The 20,016-nt window shown below is 25.6% G+C and overlaps 9 protein-coding genes across 9 annotated transcripts; 4 read left to right on the top strand and 5 right to left on the bottom strand.

Annotated features, from left to right (window-relative positions):
* Positions 1-135: 135 nt before the first annotated feature.
* On the top strand, positions 136-3,015 carry DICPUDRAFT_155061 (uncharacterized protein; the record flags this gene model as incomplete). Its single annotated transcript, XM_003290499.1, has 3 exons — positions 136-2,351; positions 2,428-2,712; positions 2,775-3,015. 3 exons carry the CDS (start codon positions 136-138, stop codon positions 3,013-3,015), a joined length of 2,742 nt encoding a protein of 913 aa, XP_003290547.1.
* A 39-nt stretch (positions 3,016-3,054) lies between these two features.
* DICPUDRAFT_92505 (uncharacterized protein) lies at positions 3,055-3,758 on the bottom strand. Its single transcript, XM_003290488.1, has one exon. The coding sequence runs from the start codon at positions 3,580-3,582 to the stop codon at positions 3,079-3,081; it is 504 nt and encodes a 167-aa protein (XP_003290536.1). The 5' UTR covers positions 3,583-3,758; the 3' UTR covers positions 3,055-3,078.
* A 712-nt stretch (positions 3,759-4,470) lies between these two features.
* DICPUDRAFT_155059 (uncharacterized protein) lies at positions 4,471-5,720 on the top strand (the record flags this gene model as incomplete). Its single annotated transcript, XM_003290498.1, has 2 exons — positions 4,471-5,175; positions 5,250-5,720. 2 exons carry the CDS (start codon positions 4,471-4,473, stop codon positions 5,718-5,720), a joined length of 1,176 nt encoding a protein of 391 aa, XP_003290546.1.
* Positions 5,721-6,334: 614 nt separating this feature from the next.
* DICPUDRAFT_155058 (uncharacterized protein) lies at positions 6,335-8,419 on the top strand (the record flags this gene model as incomplete). The annotated part of the gene is made up of 4 exons (XM_003290497.1): positions 6,335-6,604; positions 6,670-7,411; positions 7,512-7,756; positions 7,832-8,419. The coding sequence occupies 4 exons, from the start codon at positions 6,335-6,337 to the stop codon at positions 8,417-8,419; spliced, it is 1,845 nt and encodes a 614-aa protein (XP_003290545.1).
* Positions 8,420-8,484: 65 nt separating this feature from the next.
* DICPUDRAFT_49251 (isoleucyl-tRNA synthetase) lies at positions 8,485-12,101 on the bottom strand. Its single transcript, XM_003290487.1, has 2 exons — positions 12,039-12,101; positions 8,485-11,774 (listed from the first exon to the last, which is right to left on the bottom strand). The coding sequence occupies exons 1-2, from the start codon at positions 12,046-12,048 to the stop codon at positions 8,587-8,589; spliced, it is 3,198 nt and encodes a 1,065-aa protein (XP_003290535.1). The 5' UTR covers positions 12,049-12,101; the 3' UTR covers positions 8,485-8,586.
* Positions 12,102-12,449: 348 nt separating this feature from the next.
* Positions 12,450-13,530, top strand: DICPUDRAFT_155056 (uncharacterized protein; the record flags this gene model as incomplete). Its single annotated transcript, XM_003290496.1, has 2 exons — positions 12,450-12,665; positions 12,772-13,530. The coding sequence occupies 2 exons, from the start codon at positions 12,450-12,452 to the stop codon at positions 13,528-13,530; spliced, it is 975 nt and encodes a 324-aa protein (XP_003290544.1).
* A 38-nt stretch (positions 13,531-13,568) lies between these two features.
* Positions 13,569-14,159, bottom strand: DICPUDRAFT_98719 (uncharacterized protein; the record flags this gene model as incomplete). The annotated part of the gene is made up of 2 exons (XM_003290486.1): positions 13,569-13,886; positions 13,962-14,159. The coding sequence occupies 2 exons, from the start codon at positions 14,157-14,159 to the stop codon at positions 13,608-13,610; spliced, it is 477 nt and encodes a 158-aa protein (XP_003290534.1). The 3' UTR covers positions 13,569-13,607.
* An 857-nt stretch (positions 14,160-15,016) lies between these two features.
* On the bottom strand, positions 15,017-15,445 carry DICPUDRAFT_37512 (uncharacterized protein; the record flags this gene model as incomplete). Its single annotated transcript, XM_003290485.1, has 1 exon — positions 15,017-15,445. One exon carries the CDS (start codon positions 15,443-15,445, stop codon positions 15,017-15,019), a length of 429 nt encoding a protein of 142 aa, XP_003290533.1.
* An 852-nt stretch (positions 15,446-16,297) lies between these two features.
* DICPUDRAFT_37528 (uncharacterized protein) lies at positions 16,298-17,728 on the bottom strand (the record flags this gene model as incomplete). The annotated part of the gene is made up of 1 exon (XM_003290484.1): positions 16,298-17,728. The coding sequence occupies one exon, from the start codon at positions 17,726-17,728 to the stop codon at positions 16,298-16,300; it is 1,431 nt and encodes a 476-aa protein (XP_003290532.1).
* Positions 17,729-20,016: the final 2,288 nt, after the last annotated feature.

Raw genomic sequence — 20,016 nt, 5'->3', positions numbered from 1 at the left:
TTTAAAAATTTAATTTATTTTTTTTCATTTCATTTCAAACCTATAAAACATAATATTTTATCTTTTTTTACAAATAATATATAAAACAATATTAATATTGTATAGCTAAATAATAATAATAATAAAGTTTCAAAAATGGATTCATTTCTAGAAGATGAAATGGAAACTGATTTTGCAGATTTGGGGCTAACATTACCAAACCTATTAGATTTCAATGCAGATGATATTAATAATAATTTAGAAGAGGATGAAGACTATGACAGTAGCGAAGGGTATGATGACGATGACGATGATAGCGAATACGAAACAGCTAGCAGCGATTTTGAAGAGAGTGACGATGAAAAGGGTGAATCCAAAAAATCAAAAACTCAAAAGAAAAGTGTAAATATTGCATTCCCAACAACTCCAAAAAAACCAGATACACCTAAAAAACAATCAATGTTATCAAATAAAAAGTTTGTAAATATTAAAGATCAATTTGATATATCAAATTTTACTGATATTGTCAAAAAAAAGAAAACTAAATCAAAAAAGAAAGACCTTGAGAGTGAAGAGGAAGACTATCAAATGGATACTGACAATGAAGAAGAAGAAAAAAGAAATAGCGAAGAAGTCAATGCTGATGGAACCACCTCTACCCAAACAACAACAACAACAACAACAAAACCAAAAAAAAAAAAAAAAAAAGAAAAAGAGTTCAGAATACCAAAACAAGCTAGAGAAATTTTGACTAAAGCTAATGACTTTTACACAAGAGGAAAATGGAATGAAGCAACTTCACATTATGCAGAGGTTATCAGAATGGTTCCACGTCTATCACTTCCATATAATATTTTAGGTAAAATTAGAGAAATTACAGGTAATCCAAAAGAAGCCTTGTCTTTTTTTATTTATGGTGCACAGATTGAAGGTAATAACAACGAGTTATGGGTAAGCACAGGTCATAGAGCAAAGGCATTAGGTAACTTGGACACAGCTCTATATTGCTTTACTCGTGCCTTTAGGTGTGATTCAAGTGATATAGATTCTCTCTGGGAAAGATGTGAACTTTTAATTAATAAGAAGGATTACAAAAGAGCAATTCCAGGTCTTCTCAAATTAGTTAGTATGGATCCAAAAAACCCTCAAATTCTAGAAGAGTTGGCTAAAGTATATTCATATTTGGGCCAGTATCATGATGCTGTAGAGGTAATTCAACCAATGGTTAAGGAACAATTATTGCCAGAGAATCCTTTAGAATATGTGTCCTTAGATACTGTAAATTTATTGATGGAATTCTACAACAAAATAAGAAACTTCACCGATACAATTTTAACTTATAATAAAATCTCTGTAAAGTTTGGTTCAGAAAATAATGTTCCAGTGGATATGTTGTCCAATGTTATTGTCGCTTACTTTTCAATTGGAACAGAAGGTGGCACAGAAAGAGGTACACGTCTATTGAACTCACGTTTTTTACCAATTGACCCTCAACAAGTATGTGACTTATTTTCAGATATGGGTGAATCACTTTATCAATTGGGAAGATATAGTGAAGCATTGCAAACATTTTTACGTTTAAAAGATACTATATACGACCAAGCTTCAACCTGGGTTAAAATTGCTGAATGTTATAGATATCTAAAGAATCTTCCTGCTGCTATCGAATACCTTTCAAAAGCAAATAAACAAGTACCAGATAATGTAAATACAACTATTGCAATGAGTGAAATTTACAAAGAAATGGGTGATGAAGAAAAAGCTTTACAAATCTTAAACCAATCATCTTCGTTCTCTGATAAAAATGAACAAACAGAAAAAGAAATCTTTGCGACAACTTTAAAAGAATTGGAATCAAAAAGGGAAAAAATTACACCAAATGAGGTTAAAATTACTTTTAGACATGCTGAAGCTTTTCTAAATTTATCAAAATACTCACAATTTTTAGGTATAGCAACAGCATTACTTCATGGATCAAATGACAAATGTTATTTACGAAGAAAGATTTCAGTTGGTTTATACAGAAAAAGAAGGCGTTCAATCAAGAGAGGAAGAAGAGCAGATTCAAATAGCTCAAATAGCCCATTCGCGGAGCTATTGGATGAGGAAGATTACTTTAGTCTTCTTGTTGAAACTTCAAAAGTATTATCACATTTAAATAGACACCAGGAAGCTAGTCAATATCTAAGATATGCCTTAAGAAATATAAAGTTTGAAAATTCTCTTTTCACTCATCAACTAAAATTCATTGCTGTGGGTGTTTCATTCAATGATAAAAATTATTACCTTGCATTTAAATATGTAAAATATGTTTGTTCGAAAAAACCCTATGATAACAAAGTTTGGAATTTATTTAATAAAATTATTGTAAAGTAAGTATAATATAATATATTATCTATATTGATTATTTAAAATATTAATTCTTTTTTTTATTTTATTAAAATTTAGTTATGGTGGCAGATCGACAGTTCAAAATAGATTCCTTGCAAAGATTTATGAAAAGTATCCAAATAGCTTACCTGTATTAGTAATGATTGGTAATCAAAATAAACAAACCGATAATGTTCGAGGTGCATTATTCGAATATATCAAAGCCTATAGAATTTCTCCAGACGATCCATTAATTAATTTATTAATTGGTGTTTTAATTTTATCTCAAGTAATGGGTAGAAAACAAGCAAATAGACATAAAATGACAATTATAGCTTATTCTTTTATTTTTAAATATGCAAAGTATGTTTATTTTTTTGTTTTTTCTTTAAATCTATATTTACTAATTATTTATTTAATTTTAGCTTAAGAGGTGAAGGTCAAGAAACAGATTATAACATAGCAAGAGCTTTTCACCAATTGGGTATTTATAATATGGCCATTAGCTTTTATAATAAAGTTTTAGATTCAAATGGCAAAGATGATGAAGAGGATAAAGATCAATCACTAAAATGCGAAGCTGCTTTTAATCTATCGTTGATTTATAAAACGAGGGGTAATGTTAATTTAGCAAATCAGATTCTAAAGAAATATATAGTAGTTTAAAATTGTAAATAAAAATAATTAAAATTTTTTTTTAAAAATAATGTAAATAAAAATTGTTTTTTATTATCTTTTTTTTAATGTTTTTTTATCATTTGAAACAAAAAGCTGAATACCTTCAATTTTTTTGGTTGGCTTTATATGATTATACCAGACATCTCCATTGAACCAACGATCTTTATAATCAGGGCCATAGACTGTCATTGTATCTTTGAATACCCAATATTCATCACCGGTAGTTTGATCATTAGCCAAACATGCCAATCCCTGATATTCTGCTACAGCACCACCATAGCCATATGATAATACTAGAATATCAACTTCTTGTGGTTTTTTACCTTTGGATTCTGGAGGGCATTCAAACTTGGTTGCTGGTTTTGGTGTTGGTTTATCTTCACGTTCTTTGATCCATACTGTTTTCTTATTCTTTGTAAAAAAGAAACGAGCTTTAGGGTCTTTCTTATTAGTATTTAAATATCTAACTTCTCCATCTACCCACTTTCCAAGCATTGAATTGTCATTTACATTAAATGTTGATCCAGCGGTAATTTGTAATACACCATTATTCATAAATCTACAAGCAAGTCCTTTGTATTGTGCTTTTCTAATACCATTTACATAAAACTCCAAATTGTTTTGTTGCCCGTTTGGATTCTGTGCCCCTTTTCCACATTTTAATGACTCTACCCCAATATTAATTGTCACCAAATAAAAAATTAAAATTGATAAAAGTAATTTTTTTACATTCATCTTTTTCTAAATTTAAAAAAAAATAAAAAAAAATTAATACCACTATAACAAAGTTATATAAATTAATTAATAAACTTACCTTTATTAATAAACAATAAATGATAAAGGAGAAATGATTATTATTAAATTTTTTATCTGTTTAAATATATAAAATTTTAATTAAAAAAAAAAAATAAAATAAAATTTAAAAAAAATTTTATTTTAAGAATACAAATTAAAACTGTTAATCCTAAAAAAAACTGTTAACTATCTATTAATTTAAGGTTAATTAAACTAATTCATTTTACAATTTACAGTTAGTTATTAAATCTTTAAATTAAACTACACAAATTAAAACAATACCAATATTTTAGAAATAAATAAAAAAATTTAACTGTATAAGTAAATTGAGAAAAAAGGAAAATATATAACTTATAAATTATAAATTATAAAAAAAATAAAATATCTATTGAAATTTCTAAAATATTATTACTTATAAATTGAATAATTAAAATGTGGACTTTTTTATCTTTTTTTATTTTTTCAAAAAAAAAATTAAAATAAAATTTTAAATTTTAAAATTTTTTATTTTTTTTTTAAAATATTTTTTTAAATTATTATTATTATGTAATAATAATACCCACATATAAACAATCATAAATACATAGTATAGTATTATAATATAATATATATATAATATATTTATATATATATGTGTATATATATAAAATGAAAAATCAAATATATTTAAATTTACCAACTATTTCATATTTTTTTATTATATTATCATTATTTATTTATTATCATGCAAAGAGTAAAAAAAGTAATGGTGGTCATAGAATTAAAAAAATATTTTTATTTTTGTTAGGAATAATTTCTTTAGTTGACGTTTCAACAATAATATATAATAGAAGAATAACAAGTGACCCAAATTTAACATATTCATCACACTTTGGTGGTACAAGCTATTTCCCAACTATTAATGGCACATCACTTCATATAAGATGCTTCAACGATAATAGCAATGGTAACTTTAATGGAAACATAACAATACTCTTTGAAGCCGGCACTCCATTTTACTCAACTGTTTGGGGAAATGTAGTTAGTTTATTAAAATCAAGTGCTTTATCACAACATCAAAACACAATTAAACAGTTTTGCATTTATGATAGATATGGATATGGCTGGAGTGACCTTAAAGTTAATAGAGGAGTTGATGGTGTGACTGCTGTAAACGATTTAAAGCAATACCTAAGTCAAATTGGTATCAACCATAATTTATTATTAGTAGGTTGGAGTTATGGTGGCACATTAACACAGCTATTCGCATATCAACATCCAGATCTTGTTCAAGGTTTGGTTTTAGTAGATTCTATGGTCATAGAAGATTTAAGTGATACATATTTAATATCAGGTATTAGCCAAGGTATTACTGTAAGTATAAAATTTTTTTTTGTTTTTTTATTCAAATTATTTTAATACTAATTAATAAATTTGTTTCTTTTCAGAGCTTCACAGTATTAAAATACCTATTACCAACAGGTATAACTAGATTTTTAACTCCATTCTATCCTCTAGAAAGTGGTTATTTTGAAAATAAAAAACAAAACTCAACTGTAGTTTTAAATAGAACACTAAAGAGCTCAACTGATTCAATTTATTTAACTTATTCAAATATAGATGCATCTGCAAATGAATTATCCATTATAATGGATACTATTTCACAACAAAATTCAATTATTATAAATCATTCAAATCAATATTCAGATACTCAATATTTGGGTAATACCCCACTAGTTGTTTTAACTGCCATTGATAATGGCACTCCTGATTGGGTTCAAATGCAATCAAATATTACAAACTATTCCAGCAATTCAAAACAAAACTTTGCAACTAACTCTAATCATTTTATCCCATTAGAAAATCCTTTATCAATTGTGGATTCAATCTATGATTGTTTAAATTTAATTAATAAATAAAATTGTATATATTTTTTTACCTTCTAAAATTATTTTTCTTTTTTTTAATATTAATAATTTTTTTTAGTACATATTTTATTCATTTTTTATTAAATAATAAAATAAAAAATTTTTTATTTGTTTTTTTGATAACTTAAAAAAATAAATGTTTTATAAAAAATATATAAATAGATTTTTATGGGTGATCACGAATCTTTCCCAAATAAAAAAGATGCGATTTTTTATTTTTCTAATAGTGTTAAGATGAATTTCTAATAATAAATTAATAAATTATTCACTTGCAGGAAAAAAAATAATTAAGATATTTTGATTAGTGAGTTGCGAGGATTCCAAAAAAAAATTTTATTTTTTTTTTATTTTTGTAAAAATTAGTTGGAGATTGGCGGATGAATCATGCGGAAAAAAATTAGATTGTGCAAATGAATAAGGTGATAAAAAAAAATTTATATTTTTTTTTTTGAATTAATTTAATAATAATTTTTTTATTTTTAAATTTTTTTTAAATGATTGTAAACTTTCGTATTAATTATTTATCAAAGAAATATATGCTTTAAAAAAGTTATACTTTAAAATCAATTTTTTTATTTATATGATTTTCCCCTCCAAAAATAAAAATGAAATTAAATTTTTTTATTTTTATTTTTTGTGTATTATTACCACAAATTATTTTTATTGATGCATTAATTGATAATGCTACCTGCGAACCTATTGATCCCTCTTCACCATGTGCCCCATATTTAAACTATGATGCTATATATGTTAATGCAACATATAACCAAGCAATATTAAATATAACAGCTACACTTGCATTTGGTCAATTAGGACAAATTCCTTCAGTTTTAAATCAATGTAAAGCAAATGCAACTCTCATATTTTGTTTATCGGTAAGATTAATTAGAATTATGCAAAAAAATTATGAAAATTAATTTTTATTTTTTTTATATTTTAGACATATCAAAAATGTAATGAAATACAATCAGTTAGTATTCCAGTTCCATCGAGACCCTGCCATAGTGTATGTGGGAATGTATTGGCCTCGTGTCCACCAGCTGTAATAGAAATAGCATATCCAAGTGGGTTCTCATGCGATTTAAATGATCAAGAGTTAAATCTACCACAATTCCCTGAAACATCCACATATTATAATCTTACAGAATTTGGTGGAACAAATAACGAATCAGTTCAATGTGTAAACGGGGAAGCAAAAACCATTGCCTTTGAATGTCCACATCCTTTAATCCAGCTCCCATATGCAACTATTGAAAACTCAAACACCTATCCTGTATATCAAAATTGTGTGTTACCATGCCCCGTTCAAGTTTACACCGATAAGCAACAAAATAATAAGTTTTTAACAGAAGTTATTTGCTTTAGTTTTTCTGCATTTATGAGTGTATTTTTACTCATAACTTTTGGTGTTTTACCAAACAAAACAAATCATAGATGGCTTATTATTGTTTATATTTGTATCACAAATTTATCATTATGTGCAAGCTATGCTATTCAAGAAGCCAATCTTTACTACAAAACACATAGAACAGATTGGAGATGCACTGACGATCCTGGAAGATATAAAGATCATACGGACAGTACATGCCAATTAATGGGTTTCTTTTTTAATGTTGGGGGTTTAGGTACAATTATGTTTTTAACACTATATAGTTTCGATTTCTTTTTAACTATGAATATGAGTAGGTAATATAGTTATAACTAATTTATTAAATTCAACTATTAACATTTTAATATAATAAATTTTAGAAAAAAACAAATATTTTATTCATACATCAATAGGAATGTGGATATTTATTATTTTTATGTCATTACTACCAATGAAGCAATTTTCATCTTCAGTTGTTTCAAGTGGTTGCTGGATTGGGTCTGGTACAAAAATGTTTTATCAATATTTTTGTTTTTATGCTCCGGCTTATTTTTCAACTCTTTTAATGGTAATTTTCATTTCATTTTCAACATACAGATTATTTAAAATGACAATATTATTCAAATCTTTGAATGACAGAAGAATCTTACTTTTAAATGTAAGTATTAAACTTTTAAAAAATCCAGATTTAAAAATTATTTTAACTTTTTTTTTATTTAATTTTTATATTTAGTTAAGATCCATTGTATTTTTATTTTTAATTTTATTCTGTGTAGTATTCACCTCTTTCTATCCATTATATACAACTTATAATGATGAGGAATATATCGAAGCAATTGCGGTTTGGGTTATGTGTATTATGCAAGGTGGTGGAGATACATGTGGACATATTCAATTTAAAGGTTATGGTTTAAGATACTTAAATTTCTTCACTATGGCTATTATTGGTGTTTTATTGTTCTTCTTTACTATTGATCCTTTAGTGCTCCAAATTTATAGGGAATCATCAAGATTAAAGAGATTTTTAAATCTCTTTGGTATCAAATGGGGAGGTCAAATACCATCAGCTCCAAATTCAAACACAAATACAACCTCTGATTCCTCAGGTTCTAATAATAATAATAATAATAATAATAATAATAATAATAATAGAAAGTCTTTTAGAAAATCAAGAGGAGTTTCTATAACAGCCAAAAAATCTATTTCAAGCTCCGAAAGCTCAAATAGCATCGAAATGAACCCTTTAAATGAATCTCAAAATAGAAATTTAGAATCTTCAACAACAACTTTAACTGCTGCAGCAACAAATAACGAAGTTTAATAAATAAAATATATTTAAAAAAATATAAATTATATTTTTTTATTTCTTTATTGTATAAAAAACTTATTTTAATTTTTTTTTTTTATAAAATAAAATATTTATATTATTTTTTAAAAAAAAGTGTTTATTATATTATATTATTTAAATTCTGAGGGATTGTGATTAATTTAATGAGTTAAATAAATTTCAGCATCGTTATCGTTAACAATTGAAACTTTTTCGGAAGCAAATGAACCTGATGGGACTGTCTCGGAGAATTGGACTGGGAATAAAATGATTTCTTTGATAAAAGCTTGATTATTTTCGACAGCTTGTTTTAATTCTTGATCTTTGGTAGAGTAGAACATTTGGATGTTATCATCAAAGTTGAGACCACTCTTCTTTCTAAGTCTTTGAACACGATTGATAACTTCACGAGCTAAACCTCTTTCGAAAAGTTCTTTGTCAACGGTGAGTTCTAAAACTGTTAAAATTTCATCGTTACCTGATGGTTCATTGTTAGTGGTATCACCTGAATATTTACGAATGATCTTTAAATCTTCAGTGGTGAGTACGTGACCTTCAATTGTAATTTCACCAGTCTTTTGGAAAGCACGGAGTTGTTCATTGGTTAATTTGGAGATTTGTGGTGATACTTTCTTGAAATCAGTCTTTAAACGAGCACCTAAACGTTTGTTATCAGCTTCAGCAGTAACAACGACAAATGAACCTTCATCACTGGTTAAAACAACATTTTGAATGTTAAGTTCTTCAAGGATGTATGATTTGAGTGATTCAAGATCGTCAAGATATTGTTTATTTTCGGTGATAACCATAAAATCTTTAAGTGGATGTTTGATTGGTTTGGTTCTACGATCTCTAGCAGCACGACCTAATTCAATGACAGTTTGCATACGTGAAACAGCTTCTTCGATTCTAGTATTGAAAGCAGCTTCAATTGGTTCTGGGAAGAGGACATAATGAACAGAATCCATTTGTTTTTCCTTTGGAAGAACTTTCTTGAGGTTTTGGTAGATGAATTCAGTAAAGAATGGAGTGAATGGACCCATGGCAATGGTAACAGTCATTAAAACTTCATAGAGAATATTGAGTGAGGATAAACAATCAGCATCACCGTTTGAACCCTTGAATCTCTTACGATTTAAACGAACATACCAGTTGGTTAAATCTTCGATGAAACGAACAAGTTTTGGAACGACAGTGTAAAGACGATAGGCAGCCATTTCAACACGAACAAATTTAATTAAAGATTGGCAACTAGCTAAAACCCATTTATCCATAACGTTTTCTGATTTAAGGGCAACATTAATATCTGGAACGAATTTAGTGTTTTGGGATTTTTCGAAACGAAGAGCATTTTGAACAAAGAAACGGTAAGCATTAAACCATGGTAAGAAAACATCCTTGATCATATCTTGAACACCTTTCTCTTGGAATTTTAATGGTTCAGCTTTGACGACTGGTGAATTGATAAGGTAAAGACGAAGAGAATCAGCACCATATTTAGAAACGACTTCCATTGGATCTGGATAATTCTTTAAACGTTTGGACATCTTTTTACCATCACTTGCTAAAACTAAACCATTTACAATAAGATTTTGGAATGGTGGTTTATCAAAGAGAGCAGTTGATAAAACTAAGAGGGTATAGAACCAACCTCTAGTTTGATCAAGACCTTCGGCAATGAAGTGGGCTGGGAAAATCTTTTCGAATTTATCTTTATTTTCGAATGGATAATGTTGTTGAGCATATGGCATAGAACCAGATTCAAACCAACAATCAAATACATCTTCAATACGACGGAGAGTACCTTTACCTTGTTTTGATGGAATGGTAATGTGATCGATTGATTCACGATGGAGATCAGTTACACGTACACCGGAAAGTTCGAAAAGTTCTTCAATTGAACCAATTGCTACAACTTCTTGACCATCTTCACTAACCCATAATGGGATTGGAGTACCCCAATAACGGTTTCTTGAAACAGCCCAATCAGTAGCATTGCTTAACCAATTGGCAAATCTCTTTTCTTTAACAAAATCTGGAACCCAATATGTCTTTTGATTGTTTGCTAAAAGTTTATCACGGATTGATTCAACACGAACAAACCAACTGCCAACAGCTTTATAAATTAATGGAGTATCGGATCTCCAACAATATGGATAAGAGTGAACAATGTTTGCACTATTAACCATACGGTTTTTACCTTTGATGTAGATTGAAAGTTGTTTGGTAGTTTCTGCATCTTTGACCATCATACCAACAAAATCAGTGATATCGGAGGTGAAACAACCATTGGCATCAACTGAATTTAAAATTGGACGTCTGAATTCATCTCTTTTAATGATACCATTTGATAAACAAGCGTGGAAATCGTCTTCACCAAAAGCTGGAGCAGTATGAACAATACCAGTACCACTGTCATCTGTAACGAAATCGGCACCAATAACAACAAAGCCACCCTTTTCGGCGTCTGAGGCAAAGTATGGGAAAATTGGGACATATTTCTTACCAATTAAATCCTTACCAGTGTAGCTTTCTAAAACAGTAAATTCTTTATCGCTCTTGTAGAGAATTGAAGTACGATTTTTACCTAAAATGAATTGAGCGTTACGTTTGGTATCATTGATTTTGACGTATTCCATCTTTGGGTTGACTGTAAGAGCTAAATTGGATGGTAAAGTCCATGGAGTAGTGGTCCAAGCTAAAAATGAAACTTTTTCATCATCAACCATTGGGAAAGAAACAACACAAGCTGGATCTGAAACATCTTTGTAGTTACTTGAAGCTTCAAAATTTGATAATGGAGTAGTACAACCAATAGAGTATGGCATAACCTTGAAACCTTGATAAACGAGATCTTTCTTGAAGAGTTCTTTGAAAACCCACCAAACAGATTCCATAAAATTGGGATCCATAGTTTTATAATTGTTCTTCATATCAATCCAACGACCAATACGGTTTACAACGACTTCCCATTCAGTTGAATATTTCATAACAATTGAACGACAATGGGCATTATAAGCTGGGATACCCATCTTTAAAACATCTTCTTTGGTTTTAACACCTAAAAGTTTATCGATTTCGAATTCGATTGGTAAACCATGACAATCCCAACCAAAACGTCTTTCAACATGGTGACCAGTTTGATGTGCATATCTTGTAATTGTATCTTTGATTGTACCTGTTAATAAATGACCGTAATGTGGTAAACCAGTGGCAAATGGTGGACCATCATAAAATGAATATTCTGGTCTACCTTCACTTAATTTAACTGATGTTTCGAATGCTTTGATATCATCCCAATATTTTAATGTTTTTAATTCTTCTTCTGAAAAATTGATTTTTTGTGGAACTATATTCAAAAAAAAAAAAAACCGTAATGTTAATAATTTTTCATTTTTTAAATTTGATCTTAAATATTAAACAAAATATAATATAAAATATTGTAATTAAAATTGAAAAAACAAAACTATGAAATCTATTTGAAAGATTAAGATTGTGTTTTGTAAATTTCTATTTTTATTTTTATTTTTATTTTTTCTTTTAATTTGTTTTTTTTTTTTTTCTTTTTTTTTTTTTTTTCTTAAAACATTCTAAATTTAATCTTTATTTTTACCTTCTTCCATTTTTATTTATATATAAAGAAAAAATAAACTTTTATAGTTTAATTCTTTTTTTCTATAAAAAAAATCTAAATGTTAAAAATATTAATGAAAAAAAAAAAAAATTTTGAAAAAAATTTAAAAAAAAATTAATAAAAAAATAATAAAAATTTAAAAAAAAAAAAATAAACAACGAGTGTTCATTTCTATTAATTTTCTTTTATATATTTATTATTAAATTAATTATAAATTTAATGATTAAAAATATACTTTTAAATCAAAATATAAAATTCAATAATTATAATTATATTTTAAAATTTTATTGTAAAAATAGTAAAAATAGTAATACTAAAGCTTCATTTTATTTTAATAATAATTATAATAATAACATTATTTCCACCGATTACAATAACTTTACCAGAAAAATGAGTACAAGCAATAGCAACACCAATAGTGGTAATAATAATAATAATGGTAATAAAAACAACAACAATAACAAAAAGAATAACAATAATGGATGTTGTGACCCTTCACCAAAATCTAAATCTAAACCAATAGATCCCAGTAAACCAAAATTACAAACCCCAAAAACCGTAGTAATGCCAGATGATGCCAAATATATTGATTCCCATGTACATGTTGTAAGTATTCTTTTATTGTGACTATTAGTATTAAAATAAATAAATACTAATAAAGTTTTTATTTTTTTATTTTTTTATTTTTTTATTTTTTTATTTTTATAAATAGGACCAATTTTTAATTAGATCAAATAAAACATTAGAAGACTTTGATTCATTTAAACAAGAACATTTCCCAAAACAATTTGAAGCATTAATTCAAGTTTGCTGTGATCCAGTATCGATAGAATATACCGATTTCTTAATTAGTAAATTCGATACTATATATGCAGCTTACGGTGTGCATCCACACAATGCAAACGAATATACCGACCAAGTAGAAAGTAAGTTGGTTGAAAGAATGAGCAATCCAAAAGTATTGGCATGGGGTGAAATGGGTTTAGATTATTTCTATAATAAATCAACTGTAGAAGAACAACAAACAGCATTCGCACGTCAATGTAAAAAGGCAGTCGAATTAGGCAAGCCATTAGTTATTCATTCTCGTGAAGCTGAAGAAGATACACTTCGTATCCTTAAAGAAACTGTACCAAAAGACCATAGAATTCATATTCATTGTTTCACCTCATCACCTGACTTTGCAAAATCTCTTTTGGAGTACTTCCCAAATCTTTGTATTGGTTTTACTGGTTGTATCACTTTTAAAAATTCACAATCAATTAGAGACTCGGTTGAAGCTGTACCAATTGAACGTATTCTTTTAGAAACTGATGGACCATACATGACTCCAGAACCTTATCGTGGTAAAATTGCCCATTCCGGCCATATTCCATTAGTTGCAAATTCTATTGCCCAAATTAAAAATATTCCATTGGAACAAGTTTTAAAACAATGTAGATTAAATACAAATAAAATATATGGTATTTAAAATAATAAACTAAAAAATAAAAAAAAAAAATCCCGCGTATAATAATGTGTGTATTTATTTATTTAAATTTTATATTATTAATGAAGGGTGAAAGCTACATTAACACAGGCTACCTCTTGATTATTTGAATCATAAACAACTATATTCCCATCATATTTACCTACTGGAGATTGTTGTGGAATAACTGGTGTAGTAACAGTACGATTATAAGGTCCTGCTTTGATTGGGCATCCAACTGGGATGGATGGGTCACAAATATTTTCTATTTTTTTAAATAATGTTATGAATCCGAATTTTACAACAACATGAATTTCACCACCGGTAATATCTTCATCCAATATGCCTGATGCTACAATCTAATTTATATATAAAAATGTAATAATTAGGACCTTTTTTTTATTTATTTATTTAATTTATATTTCAATACATACAGTTACAGCAGAGTTTTTAACTGGTGGATCAGGTTTAATAGTTACACTTGAAATTTTAAAATGATCATTATCAGTTCCACAACTTGTCCAAATTTCACCAAAATTATTTTTGCCCATCATTGATGGTGAAATTGATAAAGTTGGTGTAATATATGCAAGAATACTGATTAATAATATACTAAAAATTAATAACTTCATTTTATTATTTATGTATTAATGTATTTATGTATTTATGAATTTATATATTCAATAATTATAATTAATATTTTTTTTATGTTTTAATAAATAATTTTATGATTAAAAAAAAAAAAATTAATAAAATGAAAAGATAATAATAAAAAAAAATAAAAAAAATTAATTTAAAAAAAAATAAATAAGTGTGTGGGGTTAGGGAGAAAAAAAAACAAATAATTATATATATTATTCTATACATTAATTTGTGTTTTTTTTTTTTATCATTTCTTTTTTTATAACTCAAAAGGGGTAAAATTTAAACAATTTAATTTTGATAGACTAAAAAAGAAATTAAATTATAATAATTAACAATATGAACAAATATAATTTAAAAAAAAAAAAAAACAAAATCTATTAATCTTGAAGAATAAAATAATTATTTCTAAAAATAATAATTTTTTAAATAAAAATATTTTCCAAAAAAAAAAAAAAAAAAAAAAAAAAAGTTTTTATTGTTTTATCAAGAGGGATTGTAAACTCATTAAAATAAGAAAGAATTTATTTTAATTAAATTTTTTTTAAATTTATTAATTTTTTGGTATAAAAAAAAAAAAAAAAAACTATTTTATTATTTTAGAAATTGCTATATAATAAATAATAAATAATAAATAATGAGTAATAAGTAATAAGTAATAAGTAATAAATAATTATTAATATTTAATTAATGGCTCCCTTAATAACTGAAGTAACTACAGATAAATATAAAAAAAAAAGGGTATTTTTTATAATAGAATTTTAATTTTGTTTATAAATATTTATTTCGGTTTATTTTTTAAAGCATAAAAAAAATGCTTTTAATATTTTTTAAAGGCGGTGTTTATTTAAAGAGTAAAGTTAACATCAATACAGGCGATTTGGGCACCAGTGTTTGAAACTAAGGTGACTGAACCAGTGTATTTACCAGATGGGGCAGCTGATGGAATGGTGGCTGAAACGGTTTTGTTGTATTGACCAGCTTGGATTGGACATGCAATTGGGTCTTTTGGTGTACAGATATCTTGTGAGCCTTTGTAGAGGGTGATGAAACCGTATTTAACGATGATATTAGCAGTACCATCTTGAACAGTTTGTGAAAGGTAACCTGAAGCTGAAACAGTTAAATCTTGACCTTTTTGTGGTGGGTTTGGAGTGATATCGACAGTATCAATTTGAAGTAAATCAGCTGAAGTACCGCAATTGCTCCAAATATCAGCAAAAGCTGATGAGAATAAAGCTAAACAAAAGATAATAGCAATAATTAATTTATTCATTTTATGTATGTATGTATATATTTGTAATATTTTATATTCAAAAAAAAAAAAAAAGAAAAAAAAAATTTATATAGTTTTTTATAAAAATAAAATTTTTGAAAAAAAAATAAAATAAAATTTAAAAAAAATAAAATAAAATAAAATAATAATTTTTTATTGGGGCCTAACTGAAAACCTCATATAAAAAAAAACTGGTTAAGCCTTCACACAAGTCAACCATTACATTTTTTATTTTTCTTTCACTTTTTCAGAAAGAGATATTTATTTTTTTTTTTTTTTTTTTTTATTTTTTTATTATTTTATAAAACTATTTTAAATTTTGATATATAAATAAATATTAAAAATAAAACAAAATAAAAATAACAAATATCTTTTTGTCAGATCTCTTTTTAAAGGGCTTGGTAGTGGGAAATTTTTTATTTTTCTTGCTGCAAAAAATATTGGAGAAAGAAAAATCCTCTGAAAATTATTAGTTATTGTATTTATATTTTTGGATATTACTTTTTTTTTTTAAAAAAAAATTATGGGATCTAACAAGTTTAATTATAAAAAAAAATTGAACATCAATCAATCAATCAAATAAATAATAAAAAAAATAAAAATAGCTAATTATTAAAAAATAAAAAAATTTAAATTAAATAATTTTTTTTTAAAAACCTTGTCCGTTTTAATTAAATTATAATATGTGCCAATGAAAATATTATTTATATAGTTTTATTTTTTAATATGCCTTATATCTAAAATATAGTAACAATACAGTGATAAAAGTCTCATAAATATCAATAACAACATAATTTAATATTAAAATTATCATTATTATGGTTGTTAAAATTTTTAGATAGTATTTTATTTTTATGTGCATTTTGTTTGTGGGATTCCTGTAGAATTAGGACGATGTTGCAATTGATTAAATACTTGTTGGCCTGTTTCGAAAGTAATCCAGGTGTTAAAATGAACTTTTGGTGTTTCTGATTGACTACTAAGGGACAGTTCAATAACCCTAGCACCTCTTTCCCATGTCCCATACCCACCATATCCACTGTGTCGACCATAACACATCTTAACTGAATCAAGAGTACCACAAAAGTCATTTCCATGATTATGTCCAACTGATATAAAACTTATATCCCCATTATTTACAAATTCTTCCAGTAGTCCTTCATTTTTAGGTTGGCAGGCAATCGAGTCATTATTATAACCATGACAAGTATCATAGTTCCATAAAAGCATATATTCCTGTAATGGAATATGAAAGAAGGCACCCGACCATAAAATGTGATCGAATAAGCTTGATTGCTTCAAATACTTTGTTGTGTTTGAATACCATTGAACTTGTTCTTTAGTGATATATGTATTACATTGATAATCTGATGGACCCCTACTCTGCTCTCTAAGTAGTCTACTTGAATGACCACATCTATTATCTACATCACCACTATCAAGAACCCATACCATTGAAATTGGATACTTATCATCTTTATCAAATATTTGTAAATAATAATTTGAAACACCTGGGATTTGAGAAGGTCCAAATTGAGAGTAACTGCCGAGTGAAATATCGAATGCCATTAAATCTTCTCTACTACCATTGGTTCCAGAAGCCAAGTCATCATGATTACCAAATGCAATTGCCCAAGGAATATTTCTTTGTTTAACTACACCAATAGCCTTTTCCCAATATAAAGTGGCATTGTCTATAATGTTATTCCCAGTTATTAAATCGCCAGTAAATATTACTAAATCAACTTGTTTCTCTTTGTCTAATATAGTATTCATTACACGTGAACTGTTAATATCCTGTTCTGGACCCCATGATAGATTTTCTCCTTCTCCATAATGTAAATCTGTAAACTGAATAATTTTAAATTTATTATTTTTATTAAATTTTAAATTTGACTTTTTATTATTATTATTATAATTTAAATTATTACTATTTTGCTTATCTTTTATTTGTATATAATCTTCTGATTCTAAATCTAGATTATCATATAGATTATCAAGATTATTTTCTGAAATATCACTATTAGAAACATCATATTTATAATTTAAATAGTCATAATCTTCTTTGTTATTTTTATTTATATTAATTAAATTATGATTGCCGCTATATTGTTGCTTATTTTTATTAATATTATTTGATATTTTATTGAATTTAAAATTTACATTATTTTTATTATCGTATATTATTTTACTATTATGATGTGTATTTTTTATTTTTTTATTGTTATTATTATTACTTATAATATTGTTTGAACAATTAACTACTAGAAGGAAGAACCCCATAGTTATAATTAAAAATAAATGATTTTTTAACATCATCATTTCGAATGTATAAAAACAGTGGAGTTTTTTTTTTGGTGGATGATAAATATAGATAGTGTAATTGTATATTAAAATGCTATTATTTATTTTAATTTTTTGAACTTTTATAAGATAATTGTTATAAATGTATATAAAACAAAAGAATTCTGGAATTAAATAAAGATAAAGTATGTGGATGAGTGTAATTTGGTTAATGTGTCAATAAATAAAAGGTGATATCAAAAAAATAGAGATTTATAATTAAACAATTCCTTTGTTATTGAGAATATAGTGTTTTATTATAATATTCTACACAAACCACAAACAGTTGTTCTATAAATATAACTATTATTACTATTTAAAAATCTACTCCCAACAACACACAATTTTTTATTAATTTAATAATAACAGAATACTTTAAAGATTCGTATACTATTGTTTAAATAATCATAAATAAATATTTATATTTAACAGTACATGACATATGTAAAAATAAATTCACACATAAAAATAAATAATAATAAAAATAAAAAAAAAATAAAAAAATAAAAAAATAAATTAAATTATTAAAAAAAAAAAATAAAAAAATAAAAAAACACCCACTCACACACATACAATTAAATATAATGTTTTTTTTAAAAATAGATTTTAAAATACTTTAATTCTTTATATTATATTTAAAAAAAATTAAAAGCAAAATTATTATTTTTATATTAGATTTATAAAAATATGTCTAAAGATGTTAAAATTTGTAAAATTCATTTTATATTGAGATATATAATAAGGATGAATTGAATTGAATTGAGTTTTGTTTTGTTTTGTTTTCTTTGTTTTGTTTTGTTTTGTTTTTTTTATTTTATTTTATTTTATTTTATTTTATATTATTTTATTTTATTATTTTATTTTTTTCAGAAGCGTTGATTATTTATTAAATATTTTAACATAAAAAAATGATGTGGGAATATAAATAACAGTAAAAACAATAATAATAAATCATATGATATATGGCAATATCCTTTTATTTATTAGATGACATATACAAATTATCGAAATTATGAATAGATAAATAAATTATTAAAAGATTAAAATTTCGCAAAAAAACTCTATACCTCCATATAAACTTTATGGTTATTGATATTAAAATAATATATTAAAAAATATATTTTGGGGTAAAATAATAAAATTATTTCCATATAAATATAAATTGTTTAAATATAACTATTTATAATAGTGTGATGGAATGTAAATTACATTTTATAAATCAAGAGAGTGAGAATGTGGTTGTTTGTGTGGTGGGGTGTGGTTTTTAGTTTATTTTGTGTAACAAAGAATAATGATACATAAAAAATTATCTGTGGTGTTTAGTATGTGTGTTACTATTAGATATTTGTGGTTTATTTAGTTTAAAAATAAAATATTGATTTTTTTTTATATAAATAAGTACATTATAATTTAAAAAATCAATATTAATTTTAATGTGCAAACATAAAAAAAAAGGTCTAATATAATCCTTTTAATCAATATTTTTACTTTATATAATGTTATCAAGCAGATGCACATATAATAACAATAATAATTTTTAATCCTCCTCCCTCTTAACAGGGTTCATTTTTATAATATATTATAAAATTTAAAATAATAAGATTACAAGGAAAAGATTAGAATTTCTATTATAAACAACATCACAATAGATATTTAATAAAATTAATATATATTTATATATTAATTATAATATTTATTTATATAAAATCTTTTTTTTTTTTTTTTTTTTTTTTTAATTGATTTTTTATTTTTATTTTTTTTATAATTTTATTTTTTTTTAGTACTAAAATTTCCCCAAATGGGGTGGGGGTCCCTTTTGGACCAAAATAATTTATATAAACTATCTTTTTAATTTATTAAATTTTTTGCCCTAAGGGGGGGGAAAAATGGGGTTTGGGCTTATGGGGGGGGGGGTTTGTTGGATTTCCTTTTCCCCAAAAATTTAAATAAAAAAAATTTCCTTTTTTAAAAAATTTCTTTTTTTTTTTAAATTATTTTCCCTCCTCTAAGGGAAATTGGGGGTAATAAAAATAATAAAACCCAAATCTTTCCCCCACATAAAACAAAACCCCCCTCCATAAAAAAAATCTTTTTTTAAAATTCCGTTTTTTTTTCCCCCCCCTATTATTTAAATGGGTAATGGGTAATCACCTTTATTATTTTTTTTTATTTTTTTTTTTTTTTTTGGTTTTCGCCGGAAAAAAAAAAAAATTTTTTTTTTTAAACCC

Source organism: Dictyostelium purpureum, assembly GCF_000190715.1.
Source record: "Dictyostelium purpureum unplaced genomic scaffold DICPUscaffold_227, whole genome shotgun sequence".
Classification (NCBI taxonomy): domain Eukaryota; phylum Evosea; class Eumycetozoa; order Dictyosteliales; family Dictyosteliaceae; genus Dictyostelium; species Dictyostelium purpureum.
This window is presented reverse-complemented; position numbering and strand designations above follow the sequence as displayed.